Source organism: Larus michahellis, chromosome 6 (genome assembly GCF_964199755.1).
Source record: "Larus michahellis chromosome 6, bLarMic1.1, whole genome shotgun sequence".
In the NCBI taxonomy this organism is placed as follows: Eukaryota; Metazoa; Chordata; class Aves; order Charadriiformes; family Laridae; genus Larus; species Larus michahellis.
In genome coordinates, this window is record NC_133901.1 from 43565371 (window position 1) to 43579076 (window position 13706).

The window sequence follows — 13706 nt, forward strand, 5'->3', positions numbered from 1 at the left end:
AAGGGCCAGTCATACAAACGTCAGCAAAAACCTGCTCCTGAGCAATCTCAGCTCCTAAAGCAGCACAGAGATAAAATCTTATTGCTTATTGTGCACGTGGAGCTGTAACTATATTATAACATCCGCAGTGAAATAATCTTTGCTGCTGGAATCAGCCCATCGTAGAATACCTGATGAGGGCTTTGTATTTTTACTTTTTTTTCTACATTCATCTTTTATTCCCTCTCCTTTTAGCAGCCATAGTCCAGCTATGTCAACATGCTGACAACATCTTCCTTCAGGGAGGGATTTTCGTCAGCGTTCTTGCCTGCAATGCCTTATGCAGAGATGTATTGCTTGTTTTATGCAGACAGAGAAAAAAATAGCTTAAAACTATTACTTCACAGGACTATGTATCAACAATTAATACAAGTGCCAGAAAAGCAAACTGAGATATAATCTTAAAAGGGGCAGGTAAACTTTTAAAATAGAGTTTGATTTTGGCAACTGAAGATAACTGCAGCCTCGTCTGGTCCTGTTCTGTGGGAGACGTGTGTCTGCAGAACACAGGGGGTAGGTACAGGCTCCTGTCAAGGCGGGATGTACTCTGGGCTGAAGGCAGGGGGGTTGGCGCCCAGAGCATGTCGGTCCATGACAAGGTGGGACAGCAACATCTGGCCCCTGTGGCAGAGGGACTTGGGATCTGAGTCCAGGCTGGAGGGATATGAATTACCTCAGCTGCCGTACTTGGGAAACCCACTCTAGCTCTTGGACAGCTGAAAATGAAACAGGGCCTGACTATCAACTGCATTTAAGAGCCAGACCTAAATGGAAGATAGATTTTCTCTAGTAGCCTTTCCTTCAGGTAGTTTTTCAGTGCACATCCCAGTCAAATCAGCTTTAATTCCTCTCTGGCATTTTACTGCTCAATAACAAACCTGAAGAGAGAGATCATTGCTTGCAGAAAAAAAACCCCTGAAAGCAGCTTCTCAAAGCTGCTGTGGGATACATATTAAATAGGAATAAGAATATAGTTAATCCAAAATTCTAACTAGAATGACTACATTGGCAACTAAAACTGGGTAGGAAGCAATTTGAACTTTTCAGGGAGATGGAGACAGCAATGAGGTCTTTATAAAGTATTTGCTGCAATATATTACTACCATATCATCCAGCTGCACCTTCTTCAGTTGGAATCTAGACAAAGGCTCTGCATTTTCAGCAAAGCCTTATGGTCTTTCTCCAGTAGAAATAATTTCATCCTCCAAAACCAGTGAGTAAGCACTTAAGCTAAAAAAATATATGTCCTTTTTCCTGGTAATTAATTCTTTCGGTGTTCATGGCAATCACATTAAGTACTTTGATTTTTATTAGTATTCATGAGGAGGCCATGTGTAACTTCTTTACTGGTCTTTTGGTAGTTTAACCTGAATAAATGTGTGCTTATTATAATTAGTTTCGGTAGCACTTTATAGTCCTTTCAGAATCTTCCATTTTAATACAGTAATGATGCCTCATATTTTTGTAGCATCTATAACCTATGAGGCTCAAAATGACTAAGGAACATTACAAGAGGAGACATGAACCATACTGCAGTAAAACGACTTGCTAAGGACACAAAGCAAACCATGTAGGAAGGGTGAGAACAAAGTCCAGGACATTGGCTTCTGGTCTGTGCTAAAAATGCCACTTTCTGCACAAAATCAAAACTAGTATATGTTAATACTCAGCTAGATAGTTTTGTCAATTTTTATTTTTTTTTTAATTATTAGAGGAATTGTCTATGCCATTCTTTGCAGTCAGAACTGAACCATCTACACTCATGTTCAGAGGCAGCTGACACGAAACCAGACTACTTCATTATCTTGCTGGTGAGCCAATGAATCCATCAGGGAAGGTGGTAATGCCAAGGGTCCAGCTTTTGGATGAAAGTTGGTCCTTGCATGGCTGGCTTGGAGCATGGCTGAGATACCCTCAGATCAGTCTGCAAAAGGCCATATAGATAGATACACTCTGACAAAGGCAGTGGACAATTTGGGGAAATTATCTTCTGGTCACCTGGGGTCTTCCGCCTGCCAACACTCAAAAGCATGATCATGAACCAAATTACATAGGGCTAAGCAGGTAAAGCCCTGGCTCCAGAGAAATTAGGATTTCATCCTGTGAATTTATTATTGTAAGAACAGAAATAACCCTTAGGGTTCAGTCTAGAATGACTCAGAGCTACCAACATGTGCAGTTTCCACAGAGAGATAATACTCAACACTTTGCACTGACTGGACTAAATTAGTCCACAGATGCATGCATTAAACCTTTGGAACTTGATGAACCAGGGGCAGAAATGAGTTTCCCTTACATAGACTATAATGTCACTGACAACACATCAGACAGCTCCAGGTGGATTAAGAAGCTAAATCCCATCAGATATATAAGCCATCATACACATATATACGCAGGCAGGGAGGACCCAAGAAGCAGAATTACCTTGAAGGTTAACACCTTGAGTTTTTCATAGTCAATAGCAGCAGAATTTTCCACTATTATTGTAACCTGAGCCTCATTCAGGACAGTTTGGGGAACCACACGGAAGATGCCACCAGGTCCGACAAGACGAAGGTTGAATTTAGCATTGGCTCCCTGTGAATAAAAGCAGATACAGCATTGTTTTCAGTGAGCGATGCATTTCTTATGGCCTAGATTGGCTTGGTTTCTTTGCACTGCATAAAATTAGAATGAGTCTTACTGCTTAGAGCCCTCTGCTCTCCATCCCCTGGGCAAGAGACTGCTAAGAAGCTTACTTGTATAATCCCTCCAGCCCTGGTCACAAGATGGACAAAGCTTTTCTTAGAACAGATTGACAAGCTTCGCTGTTCTTTCAGTCATGATGGAAAAACCCTGCACCAGGACTGGCTAATAGAGGGACTCCTGTGGCAAACAGCCTTGGGCTTTGTGCCACACACTGTGAGCTAGTGCATGTGACAGAGATGACATCATGTGCACATCGCCAGGCAAGTCTTGCCTCCTCCTGGTTCCTTCCAAGGAAAGACAACTGAACTGCCTGAGTAAGGACAATGGACCCCTCAAGAACCCAGCCCGGTCTAAGAGCTCACAGCCTGGGGTGATGATGCAGAGCCACAAAGATATGCAGTTTACAGACAGAGGTGGCACTCCGTGGTTTGCACTGACTGGGTTAAGCTAGCCCAGAGTTACAGCCACTGAACCTTCTGGAAGTTGGTGCACTTGGAAGGATAGAGGAGCTCCACTTGTGCAGGATGAAATATGACACACATTTGACAGCTCCAGGTGAAGTGAGAAGCCAAATCCCGTAACATAAATAAAACTTCTAGCCAGAGAGGACATGGGAAGCAGCAATATCTGGAAGGTGACCACCACTTGTGTGTGAGTTAGGCTGAGTGAGCCAGAGCCAGATGGACAGACCAATTATTTTAAACCAAACTGGAGCATGGAAGTGAAAAGATAAAATGGGGATTCTCATCTTTCTGCCTCACCGGGGAAGGCATGAAAATGAGCTGAGCCCATTTAACCAACTCTCTGAGTTCATCAGTTTCTCAAACAATGTCACAGTTGCACTGTGACAACCAGCCACATTCACTGCCTGGCTGGTGCCATGTTCTCCCCCTAGCAAGAATCTTGAGATGAAGAATTTCTAATAATAACTTTCATACAGGATAACTCTGCTTACAGCAGTATCCCTGGAGGACTTGTTATGAGCAGTTCTTGCTCTAGCTCAATGTCAAAAGGAAAAGTATTCAGCAGCAGTCCCCCAGGGGAACCAGAATGATCTTGGATCCAAATTCAGTGGTCTGCGTTTTTGGTCATACTAACCCTCACAGCTACACAGATGACAACAGGCTCACTTTCGCTGCTAGTAAAGCCAAACACACAAAGCCAGAGGTGCTGGACAATGGAAAATAGTGCTGATGGGGGAAGTGAACCATCTGACCATACAAAGTCCACTGCACTTGGGACTGTACATGACTGGAGGGAGGGTGGCATGGGGGGAGGAGAGAACTGCCTGCCTCCAGCGGCTGAGGGATTTCTGACAGTGATGTCCGCCGAACCCAGATCTGTTTGGAGCAAGCCATGCTGCTGCATGTCTCCAAGCAGACAGCCATGGGACACAGCAATCATAGAATCATAGAGTCTTCATGGTTGGAAAGGACCTTTGAGATCATTGAGTCCAACCATACACACACCGAAAAAAAACACAAACCCACAAACAACCAACCTACAATCTCTGCCACTAGAGCACTGAGCCCTAAGCTGTGTCTGTCGGATGAAGAGGGCTGGGGGAGAAATTTCTGCATAATGTTCTTGCAAGTAAAAATGCCATTTCCATCAAACTGTGGGCCTAAAACAGACCTTGCCCACAGCTTCCTCCTCCACACCTGTACCATCCACTCCCCCAAAAGAAAGAGTCACTAATGGCTGTGACAGAAACAGACATACGTTTCATTTTATTTTATATATAGTCCTCTTCTATGCAAGGGAAAACATTGCATTCTATGCCTTAAAAGAAAAGCAACCCAACCCCCCTTGAATGTGTCTCACACTGTACTAGGAAGCTTCTCAAGAAATCTATATAGTGTATTTAGCAATGTTTTCTGCTTATTTTATAGCCTAACTTGCAGCTTGAATATTTTGTCAGCCTACATATGATACATATATATTTTGTCTCAAAATAGAAGAGATGGGTTTTGTTTCTTTCCTTCTGCAGCAACATCCCCTGTGACAACAGCAGGATAGACTTTGAAAGCAGTCATTTATCTGCTTGCTGCAGAGCAGCAGGAGGGAGGGGGAAGAAGCTCGTGGGTTTGATAGAGTACAATACCGTCAAAACAGCACAATACTGAGCACTGTTATATAAGAACACTCTTTCCAATAGTAATACAGTTCTCAGATGCATTAAGCTTTTCTCTTGTCACCACCTAACCTCAGGCTAACTCAGATGGATGCCATTCATACGGTATTTAGCTTAGGGATCCCTATAGCAACCATCACCATAGTATCTACGGGCATCACAGGTCAGTTAGATAGCAGGCTGAGATGGATGGAGTCTTCTTTCCCTTTCCTTTATCTAGTTAGAGTTAGTTTGGCTCTGGCATAATTTTTAAGATTACCTAAAAATATCACTCCAGTGGGAACAATTTATTAAAACATGCATTGCAGACTTCGGCTGTAACGTTAAGGGCTAGAAGGATAATATATTGTAATAAAACCAATGTAAGGTGTGGACTGTATTGTTTCCAGAAGGAGCGGAGAAGATACAGACGGCAATTGCAATTGCAGTTACTAAAATGATTAGAAACTCTAAGGGAGTACATTCTTGAACATTACACTGACAACAACTGTATGTAACCAGTAGTTAGGGGAAGTTCATAAAGACTGTTCAACTTTAGTTACCACAAGAACTGGGGTGCAGCTTTAGGACCACCCTTCTCATCGACATAGCAGCATATGACAGAATAAGTATACTTCTGGGTCCAGACTCCCTGTGTTAATGGAACCTACAACTACTTTGTCTGCCCTAGGCTTTTGGGGAATGCAGGTGAAATAGTTGAGTTCCTAAAATGACATCCCCCATCTGACAACTTATTCTAGTCTTTGGGAAAATAGGTCAGGAAAACTGAAAGTCCACATAGTTTTGATTTACCTGATCTGAATCATTGACCGTAATCTTCAGTCCCCTCAAGATTTCACCCTCTGGGGGATGCTCGTACATGGTCAGTTCAAATCTGTTCTGGGGACCATTTTCTCCGTAGAACGTTGGTGGATGGTTGTTAAGGTCGACCACCCGTATAGTCACCACGGCAAAAGCGTACACTGAGACGTCACCTTCCTGACTGACTTCTGATGCCTGCAGCGGGCAGGAGAGAGACAACAATGATGAGGGTATACTCTCTTTCCTCAGTTCCATGTTCAGGTATTGTTCTGCATGTACAAATCACCCTGACACACTAACTTGTACGAAGGTTCACAGCTTTGTATTTCTCTAGAAATCTCAGTCCATTTCACACTGAAGTTTATGATGATTAGAAGATTATGGTAATAAACCAGTCCCAATAAAGCCCCATTGAAAAAATTCTCCTCCTCATTTTGTGAGCTTAGTAACTCACCCTAGGTGAAAACAGTTCTCTAAAGACAGAAAATCTAATAGAGGCAAGATAATTGCTTGCCCAAAGTGTTGACAGAATAGAAAAGGCAGACAATCTTTAAATTTGCTGTGTACCACAGGTAGTTGATTTTCACATTGATGCAAGGACTGCAGCCTTGAAAACTGCGAGAAAAACTGTATGCAGCATTTAGGCAAATATTTGAAAAAGAAAAATGACACTTTTTTAATTTTTTGAGATTTATTCCCTGCTTTGCTGTCTAGATGAGCTTAATTTAAATGGGATATAGTTTGGACAGACAAGCAAACCTAGCTGACATTTTTCTGAACTGAAACATCAGATCTGTCTGTGTTTCAACAATTCCAATTCCAACACGCAGCCTCATTCACTGGATTGAACCTAAGATGTTACTTCTGTCAGGTCAGAAACTCCGGCTGGTGTTTTTGTAAACAAAACAGCTATCTCTAACATGCTTTTTTGCTCAAAGGGCTCAAAACCAAAGGCACTAGACTGCTACATTTCTCTGAAGATGCTAGTCTGGTAACTGAGGTGCCTATCACTACCTACGCTGGGTAATACAATACCCTTTTGGTTCCTCAGGCAGATTTTGTAGTCTGCACAAGCTCACAGATATAACTAGGAGATCACAAAAGCTTGCAAGGGTTTAACTAATCCTGTATCTGGGAAGTGCTAGCAGACTGCCGTAAACCACAGAGATTAAGGGAAGAAATGGTGCCTGCGTTTAACTCAGACAAAGCTGCCTTTGGACAAAACTGTCCTTACTATGACAAACTCTCATGGTTGTAATATGCATTTACCGAAGAAAACCGATATAGTCTTCACAATTTAACTCTACATTCTTAAACTCTTGGTCTTTAGAAACAGCTTGAAAGAATGCAGCCTGTCACACTGATACTAGCTCATCAAGGTGTCAGCTCGTTGAGGTGTTAGCATATATTTCTATGTGGTTGTTCAATGATTCAGGAGTGGATACTGATATGACATTGCATGATCTACCCCAGTCCAACTACTAATCATAGATTTGACAGTTACCTATCTCATCACATAGAGGTTACAAGACATTAATCCCCAGTTTAGCAATAAAATCTGAAAACACAGAGAACAGTTATCTACGCACTGTAAAGGATGTTGATTCTCTAGACTCAGAGATGGAATTAGGACAAGATGACTTCCTTTGGAAGAAGTAATTTGAGACACTAAATATCTCAAGGAACAAAAGCAGTTTGTTCTTTTTTATCCTACCTGGCACTCTGCTCAAATATAGGCGGTAGTTTCTGAAACAAGTAAAGTCAGCTATAAATTGAGCTATTTTAGACAATCATGCCTGCTCATGGCATTTAAGACCAATGGTCTTCAAGTGGCCACAGAACATACCTGAACTTTTAGTTCATACACTTCTTTCTTGAGCTGATTTGGGCTTTTTATAACGGAAATGGCTCCAGTTGTGTTGCCGATTTCGAATGAACCTTCACTTCCTGCAATGAAACCAAGATGCTCTAGTTATACACCGTGCTTCCTTTTTCTGAACAAGCATGAGCAATCAACCATGCGCTTCATTAAGCATATCTTTGTCCATATGTGTATCCATATCTATTAGTAGATCTGAAGCTGCTTTTCAAAAATGAAGCATTTCTATGCCTGGTCACAGTGAGATGAAAACACAGATGAGGGCCAAAAAGGGTTTCGTCCCCAAGGAACGGCTCAGTGGAGCTCAGCCCCTATGGGCAGCTGCCTTCACTTTCCTCTTCCCACCCTGGTTAGGTTCTCTTCAACCCTCAGCAACCAGGCATGCAAATCCGGTATTCATATCTATTATGCTGTCTTCTTTATATGCTGGTTTAGACAAAAATAGACATTCCTCATTTTAATTAGCAAATGCATAATTAAGTCTCTGAGAAACAAGAACATTTCTCTCACTAATATCAGCTAAGGTGAGAAGTCTGACAATCTGTCTGAAAAAAACATAGTCACTCTTTCTGCACACAGCATCTCTGGAGAAGCTACTTCTGGCCTTAAACATTGAGTTGTTAAAAAGCTCTCAGCCTCTTGCATGGCTGTCCTGAACAAAAAGGGATTTTGGAGGATCTGGGGTAAAACCCAGTCTGTTCACATTGAGTCTGACACAGGCAGGACAGGGCTGCGGGCTGACTTTGCTACCACCGACCTAACTTCCATTGATCTCGACAGAAGATGAGTTACAGGGCTGCAATCCCTTGAGAGCGGGTGAATTTGTGCTGAAGCAGACGCCAGGTTGCAGAGAGGCAGCGGTGTCTCATCATCATGTCTGCTCCCATCTCTCTCTCGCGGCCCAAAGCAGGCTGGTGCCCAGGGAGTGGATGTGCCGGCAGCTCAGGGGTCCCTGCCCTGCTCTGCCGAGGGGCTATGGGCAGCCCTGTCTGCTGCCTCGCGTGCGATATTGGCCACAACCTACGCTTTGTGGCAGAGCCTACCATTGAAAGGAAAAGAGAGGAAAACCCTTACAATGAAGGAGATCAAGCCTTCAGAAATAAAGGATGATGAACTGAAAGCCCAGTCATTTTTCTTTTTCTCTAACTCAATTCCAATGCTGATTTTTAAGCCATCCGATAGTATCCCGTTTTGCTAATACCTGCAATAACTGCAACTTCATTAAAGTACACTAGACACAACATTGAACAGATATCGACTCATACAATGGTCAATTATTAAGATACATCGGCCTGGAAAGTACATCCTGACTGAGAAGAAGCTTAAGTCAATAGTGGTTTCAAGCCACCATACTTCATGTTATTGCCTAGTTATCACAGGAAACTGGTAACTGGTATGTAGCATTATGTGTCTTCCTTTGTACAGCATGTTCAGAGGAGAGGAGTATTTTCTAAAATTCTCCCACACTTCCCGGATTAAAAAATGCTTATAAAGAATAAATAATTTCCTATTTGCTGTTAGTATTTTCTTGGCCTTTGACAACCCAGCCTGCAAGTACTGGGATAACGGCTTGTCACCAGTAACGGCAGGGTCTGAGATGCGGGGGCAGAAATCTGTTGTCATCTTTTTGTTCTCTATTTCTTCAACTTTCTGTGCACTAGAAGCATATTCCCTTCCCCTCTTTTCCATTTCATGCTAGCAAAACCCTGTGTTAATGTGCACGAGGAAAGCCTGCTCTCCATTAAGTCCTATTTTGTGCTACTTATCTGTCATCCCCTTTCATCTTCATTTTCCACTCTTTCCTAATCACTTACCTTTTTTACCCCATAGCACCTTTTTTGATCCTACTCTATTTTCTTTGGAAATCTAATATCTTTCCTCATTAATCCTGTTTCCCTTTGACATCTTCCTTGGTTCATCTGCCTTTGCTTATTCTGCTCACTCAATTTCTCCCTTGTCTTGCATATTTTCATAACACTTATTTGTTTTTACCTTTCATTCTCCACCTTTTTTTACCTTTTCCCATTTTCCATTTTTTCTCACATCGAGGCAAAACCTCAATTTCAACCCTTTCTGTCCTCTCTAGACCTTGTTGTTTAGATCACGTAACACAATGAAGAACTTACTGTGTAGCTCTGCAACTACACCTCAGATTTCTCTTATGACATTTTGGGATCTCTCACACCTGGGAGCTGTGATGCCCAGTTGCCATGGAAGTCTTGTTTTGGAGGAAAAGAGAACCAAACAAAACTAAAGTTGTAGCTTGGAGTTTAGTTGAGCTAAGCTGTTGACTTCACCAGCTAATGAATCATCAATTCAGTTAAGTCTCACATTTATGCTATTAAAAGACATGCGACAGACACTCTCAGAATAGCTGATGAAAAGCATTAATCTTCTGATAACATCTACTTCCTTCCAGTGCAGCGTACAGCCGGTGTCTCTTCCCTGGTAAGTATAATTTCTTCCAAGAAACCAGAGGTTTGACCATTTAGCCACTTTAATCACAATATTAATAAAATTATCCCTCTAAATACCACGTCTGGGTCTCCCAATGCATTCTCTTGCCTCCCAGATTAAATGATAAAGATGCTCACTAGCAGTGAATGCTCATCTCCCTGTACACTTTCTGAAATGACAAGCAGGCTACTGATGCCTAACAAATCAGCAACATTAACAACTCCAAGCATAGTTCTGTGAAGCAGATACTAAAACTCAGTGAATTGTATCTTGGCTGTTCTCTGGTAGACAGGGCCCCGGCATTGTTTGAGGTACCTGACATTATTTCCTGAGAGTTTGTCTCAGCTTTATTAAACCCTAGCATATCCTATTCTAATTTAATGTCAGATCTAGTTTCAACTGCCCTTCAGATTTCTCACAAAACAAGTTCACTCACCGTTCACGATGCAGTAATGAATACTGTTAGGCTTTCCTCTGTCTCCATCAAGAGCAACAACAGTAAGGACCTCAGAGCCCTGGGGAGAAATGGGAAATCGCAGTCTGTGTGCTGAGATCAAAGAGCAGTGAAATTGCAACTGCATATTAATAAACAGAACTTCTGTAAGTCTTTCTGCAGTGAGGTGTGGGAGGGGAGAGTGGGTACTTTTGCTCATGCTGTATGGGGAACACAGCAAGGGCCATTGGCTCCCAGACAGAAAAAAATCAGTGCTTGGCTTTGCAGAGCAGGAGCTGAATGCTACCCCTTGGACCAACTCCTTGTTGTTTCGGTTGTTCCCAGTGATGTCGCAGCCCATGCACTGTACCCCCATAAAAAGTGGGGACACCCCCACTGCTGCTCACTGCTGTGGACCTGCTGTGTGACCTGCCATCGCTAGCCTGTGGCCAGAGCCATGCCACCACCTGCACCAATGGCAGAGCAACCTGCTTTGCTGCATGGGCCTCAGCTGCCCCAGGGGTCCCAGCCGCGGCCAGGGACACCTACCTTGAGCCACAGACTTGGACAGAGGATTTGGAGTAACCGATCTGAGACCTGAGGTTTAGTTTGGGTCACTAAGAAGATGCCGTCTGTGTAGGCTCCTGGCATCGCTGTGTGCCCCATGGCCACACACTGTGCTGAGAGACTGGCAGCTGCTGAGGAGTCTGACCTAATTAAGTTCAGACAGGCAGCAAAAGCAAACAGGGGATCACAAAGCAAACTGGCCTACAGAACATTTAGAGCATAAAATTGTGATGAGAATTACGGTGATTCAACTGTCCTTACACCGTCACTGTTCTTCTTTCTGTGCAAGTAACGTGGCCGTGAGCCATATGTACAGAACTTGTGTACTGGAGACCATTTGCTCGTATGACTACTGCTGTCAGCTCAGAGGGGCAGTGACTGTCAGCATTAAAATGCTCACCCACGTGGCAACAAGCTGTGCAATTTAGGCCTCTGAACTAAAGTATTACTGTTTGAGGCTCCAAAACAGGGAACATTGAAGTAACTGTCAGTTAATCACAAATGGCAACAAGGAACATTTTCATGACAACCCCTGAATGAATTTTTCAAGCAAGAGCAAGGTTCTGCTAGAGCAACTGGAAATACAGAACTGTATTTATTATCATTTATGCTGGAAGCTGCAATAAAATCTGCCTACTGGGCAAAATGCAGTGCAGTCCCTTTGAAGGTGACAGAGTACTTATAAAGCCTGACAACTCCACCAAGGAGAAAAGAAGGAAGTTTACAAAATTAACACCAAATGTGTAAAAAACACTAAAATCAGCTAGTGCGTCTCTCTCTGTGGAGTTCATTCTAATAGCAAAACCCACACTGGAAAGGACCAATTTGTACTTACATCATTATAATATCATAATGGTGTAAGTTATGAACTTAGACTGGATGTAATTAATGTTTAATGAGTCCCATTTCCATGGTAAACACTAACTCCGGTGTGCATCTGATAGTTATTTCGAGATCTATATGCAACTATGCAGAATAAATCAATATGCATAATATCATTCATTCCAAACATCTGCGAAGTACACAAGCATTACTTTTCTGCCCTGCTGAAATGTAACAGCCTATGCACTGAACTGCAATATACAGTCATGCAAGGGCTGCAGTGTACACTGGAGTTCTGGACAGAAAGTAAAGACATGATCTCTCCTGAAACTCAAGGGAAAATCAGGTGAACAGTGTGCAATCACACTGACAAAGAGATCAATAGTCTAGTGTTGAGTAATTTCATAGAGTAGATATCATTTCTCGTCCTGCGTATGAAGAAAATTTTAATTAAATCTTATGTATCAGGGTGAAAGCTGATCCATACACGCTATCATGCCACTGCTTAGATATAGAGAAAATTCATTAGTTTGTAGCTTCAAGAATAGTAAATGGCTGAAAGCATCATAGTGGATATAATAAACTGATGTGTTAAGCTGTACACTCCCTTCTAAGCAAATCTGCTATTAGGCATTTCTGAAGTGATGGCACAGCCAGGAGCTCAGTGTACTCCATGGATTCTGTGTCTGTGATAGATATGAAGTGGTACCTTCAGCAGCAGGTCCCCATTTGTAAGTGGTTCTCCTAAGTGTGTCCCTGCTTGCTCAATAATCTAGGGGGTTTTAGGCCTGGGGGGGCTTCCTGACCAATTTTGCCTATCTAGCCATAACTGAGCAGAAAGTATTCTGCATTTTGGGGGTGTCAGGATTGCTTCTCACAGAGAGAATCCATGGGAGGATCCTCCATGGATTCTCCCTCCTGGGAGAAGCACATCTCCATGGGACAGAGCAGAGTCTAGAGCATTTGGGTGTAAATTCTCCCCATACCTCGCACAACCAGCAGTCGGTACTAGACTGATCAGCTAGAAGATAAAAGCACTGGGAGACCACACAGCACACAAGCACACAAAGGCTTCTAGCATGACATGTTCAGGTAAGGTAACTGGCAACCAGCTTAAGCCTTAAGCCAAGTGCCTCTGCAGGTCTCAGCTACAGAAGAGCTCTTAGCCTCTGTCTGGGCTTAGACCAACGCAAATGGGCAGAATCCTTTTGACTTTAATGACAGCAACAGGAAGTCTTGCATGGCAAATTTGCAATGGATGTAAATAAGAACAAGTTTGAGATGTTGTCAGCTCATTTCACCTAGGAGTCATATCAGAGCTTAGGTCCCAGTTTCCAATAAAGCCTGTGCTAGAAACCATAGGGCCATCTTGACTGAGATGTGAAAGATTGCACTTGTTTTCCTACAGGCGAAAACAGCACTTACTGCAAGTGTATCCTCATAGACATATCCGTAGTAGGGAGTCCCGATGAACATGGGAGGAGTGTCCTGAACATCCTCCACATTGACAGTAACTGTTGTTGTGGCTGAAAACACTTTGTTGTCTCCCCTGAGCTTCCCACCACCATCCTAGAAGAGAAATCATCATCAGATCCCTCTGCTGAAACATATCCACAAATCAGCTTAGGGCATTGCATGCACCTCACAAGCCTTCAGAAGCACCAGGAGCCCCTTCTCTCTCTCAACACACATATTAATCTCTGTTATCCTACTCTCTTCTCTTTTCCACTTGTCCTGCTCCCTCTCTGATTAGGAAGACAGCTTGCAGTGTCTCAGAAGTAATTTCTTATATTAAAAGTGGTTGTGCCAATATATGCAGTCATACATGATCTTTTATCAACAACACAGGGGACAGGGAACTCAACTTTTTTGTGGGGAAAAAAAGA

The 13706-nt window shown here is 42.8% G+C and overlaps 1 protein-coding gene across 14 annotated transcripts in view; it reads right to left on the minus strand.

Annotated features, from left to right (window-relative positions):
• Positions 1-13706, minus strand: part of CDHR1 (cadherin related family member 1) — an 83008-nt gene that overhangs the window by 19087 nt on the left and 50215 nt on the right. For all 14 annotated transcript variants that reach the window (XM_074592234.1, XM_074592235.1, XM_074592233.1 and 11 more), the window contains 5 exons: positions 13246-13389; positions 10435-10513; positions 7509-7609; positions 5654-5857; positions 2464-2616 (listed from right to left, as the gene is read on the minus strand). In XM_074592234.1, coding sequence (XP_074448335.1) covers positions 2464-2616; positions 5654-5857; positions 7509-7609; positions 10435-10513; positions 13246-13389 — 681 coding nt within the window. The remainder of the gene's footprint in view (positions 1-2463; positions 2617-5653; positions 5858-7508; positions 7610-10434; positions 10514-13245; positions 13390-13706) is intronic.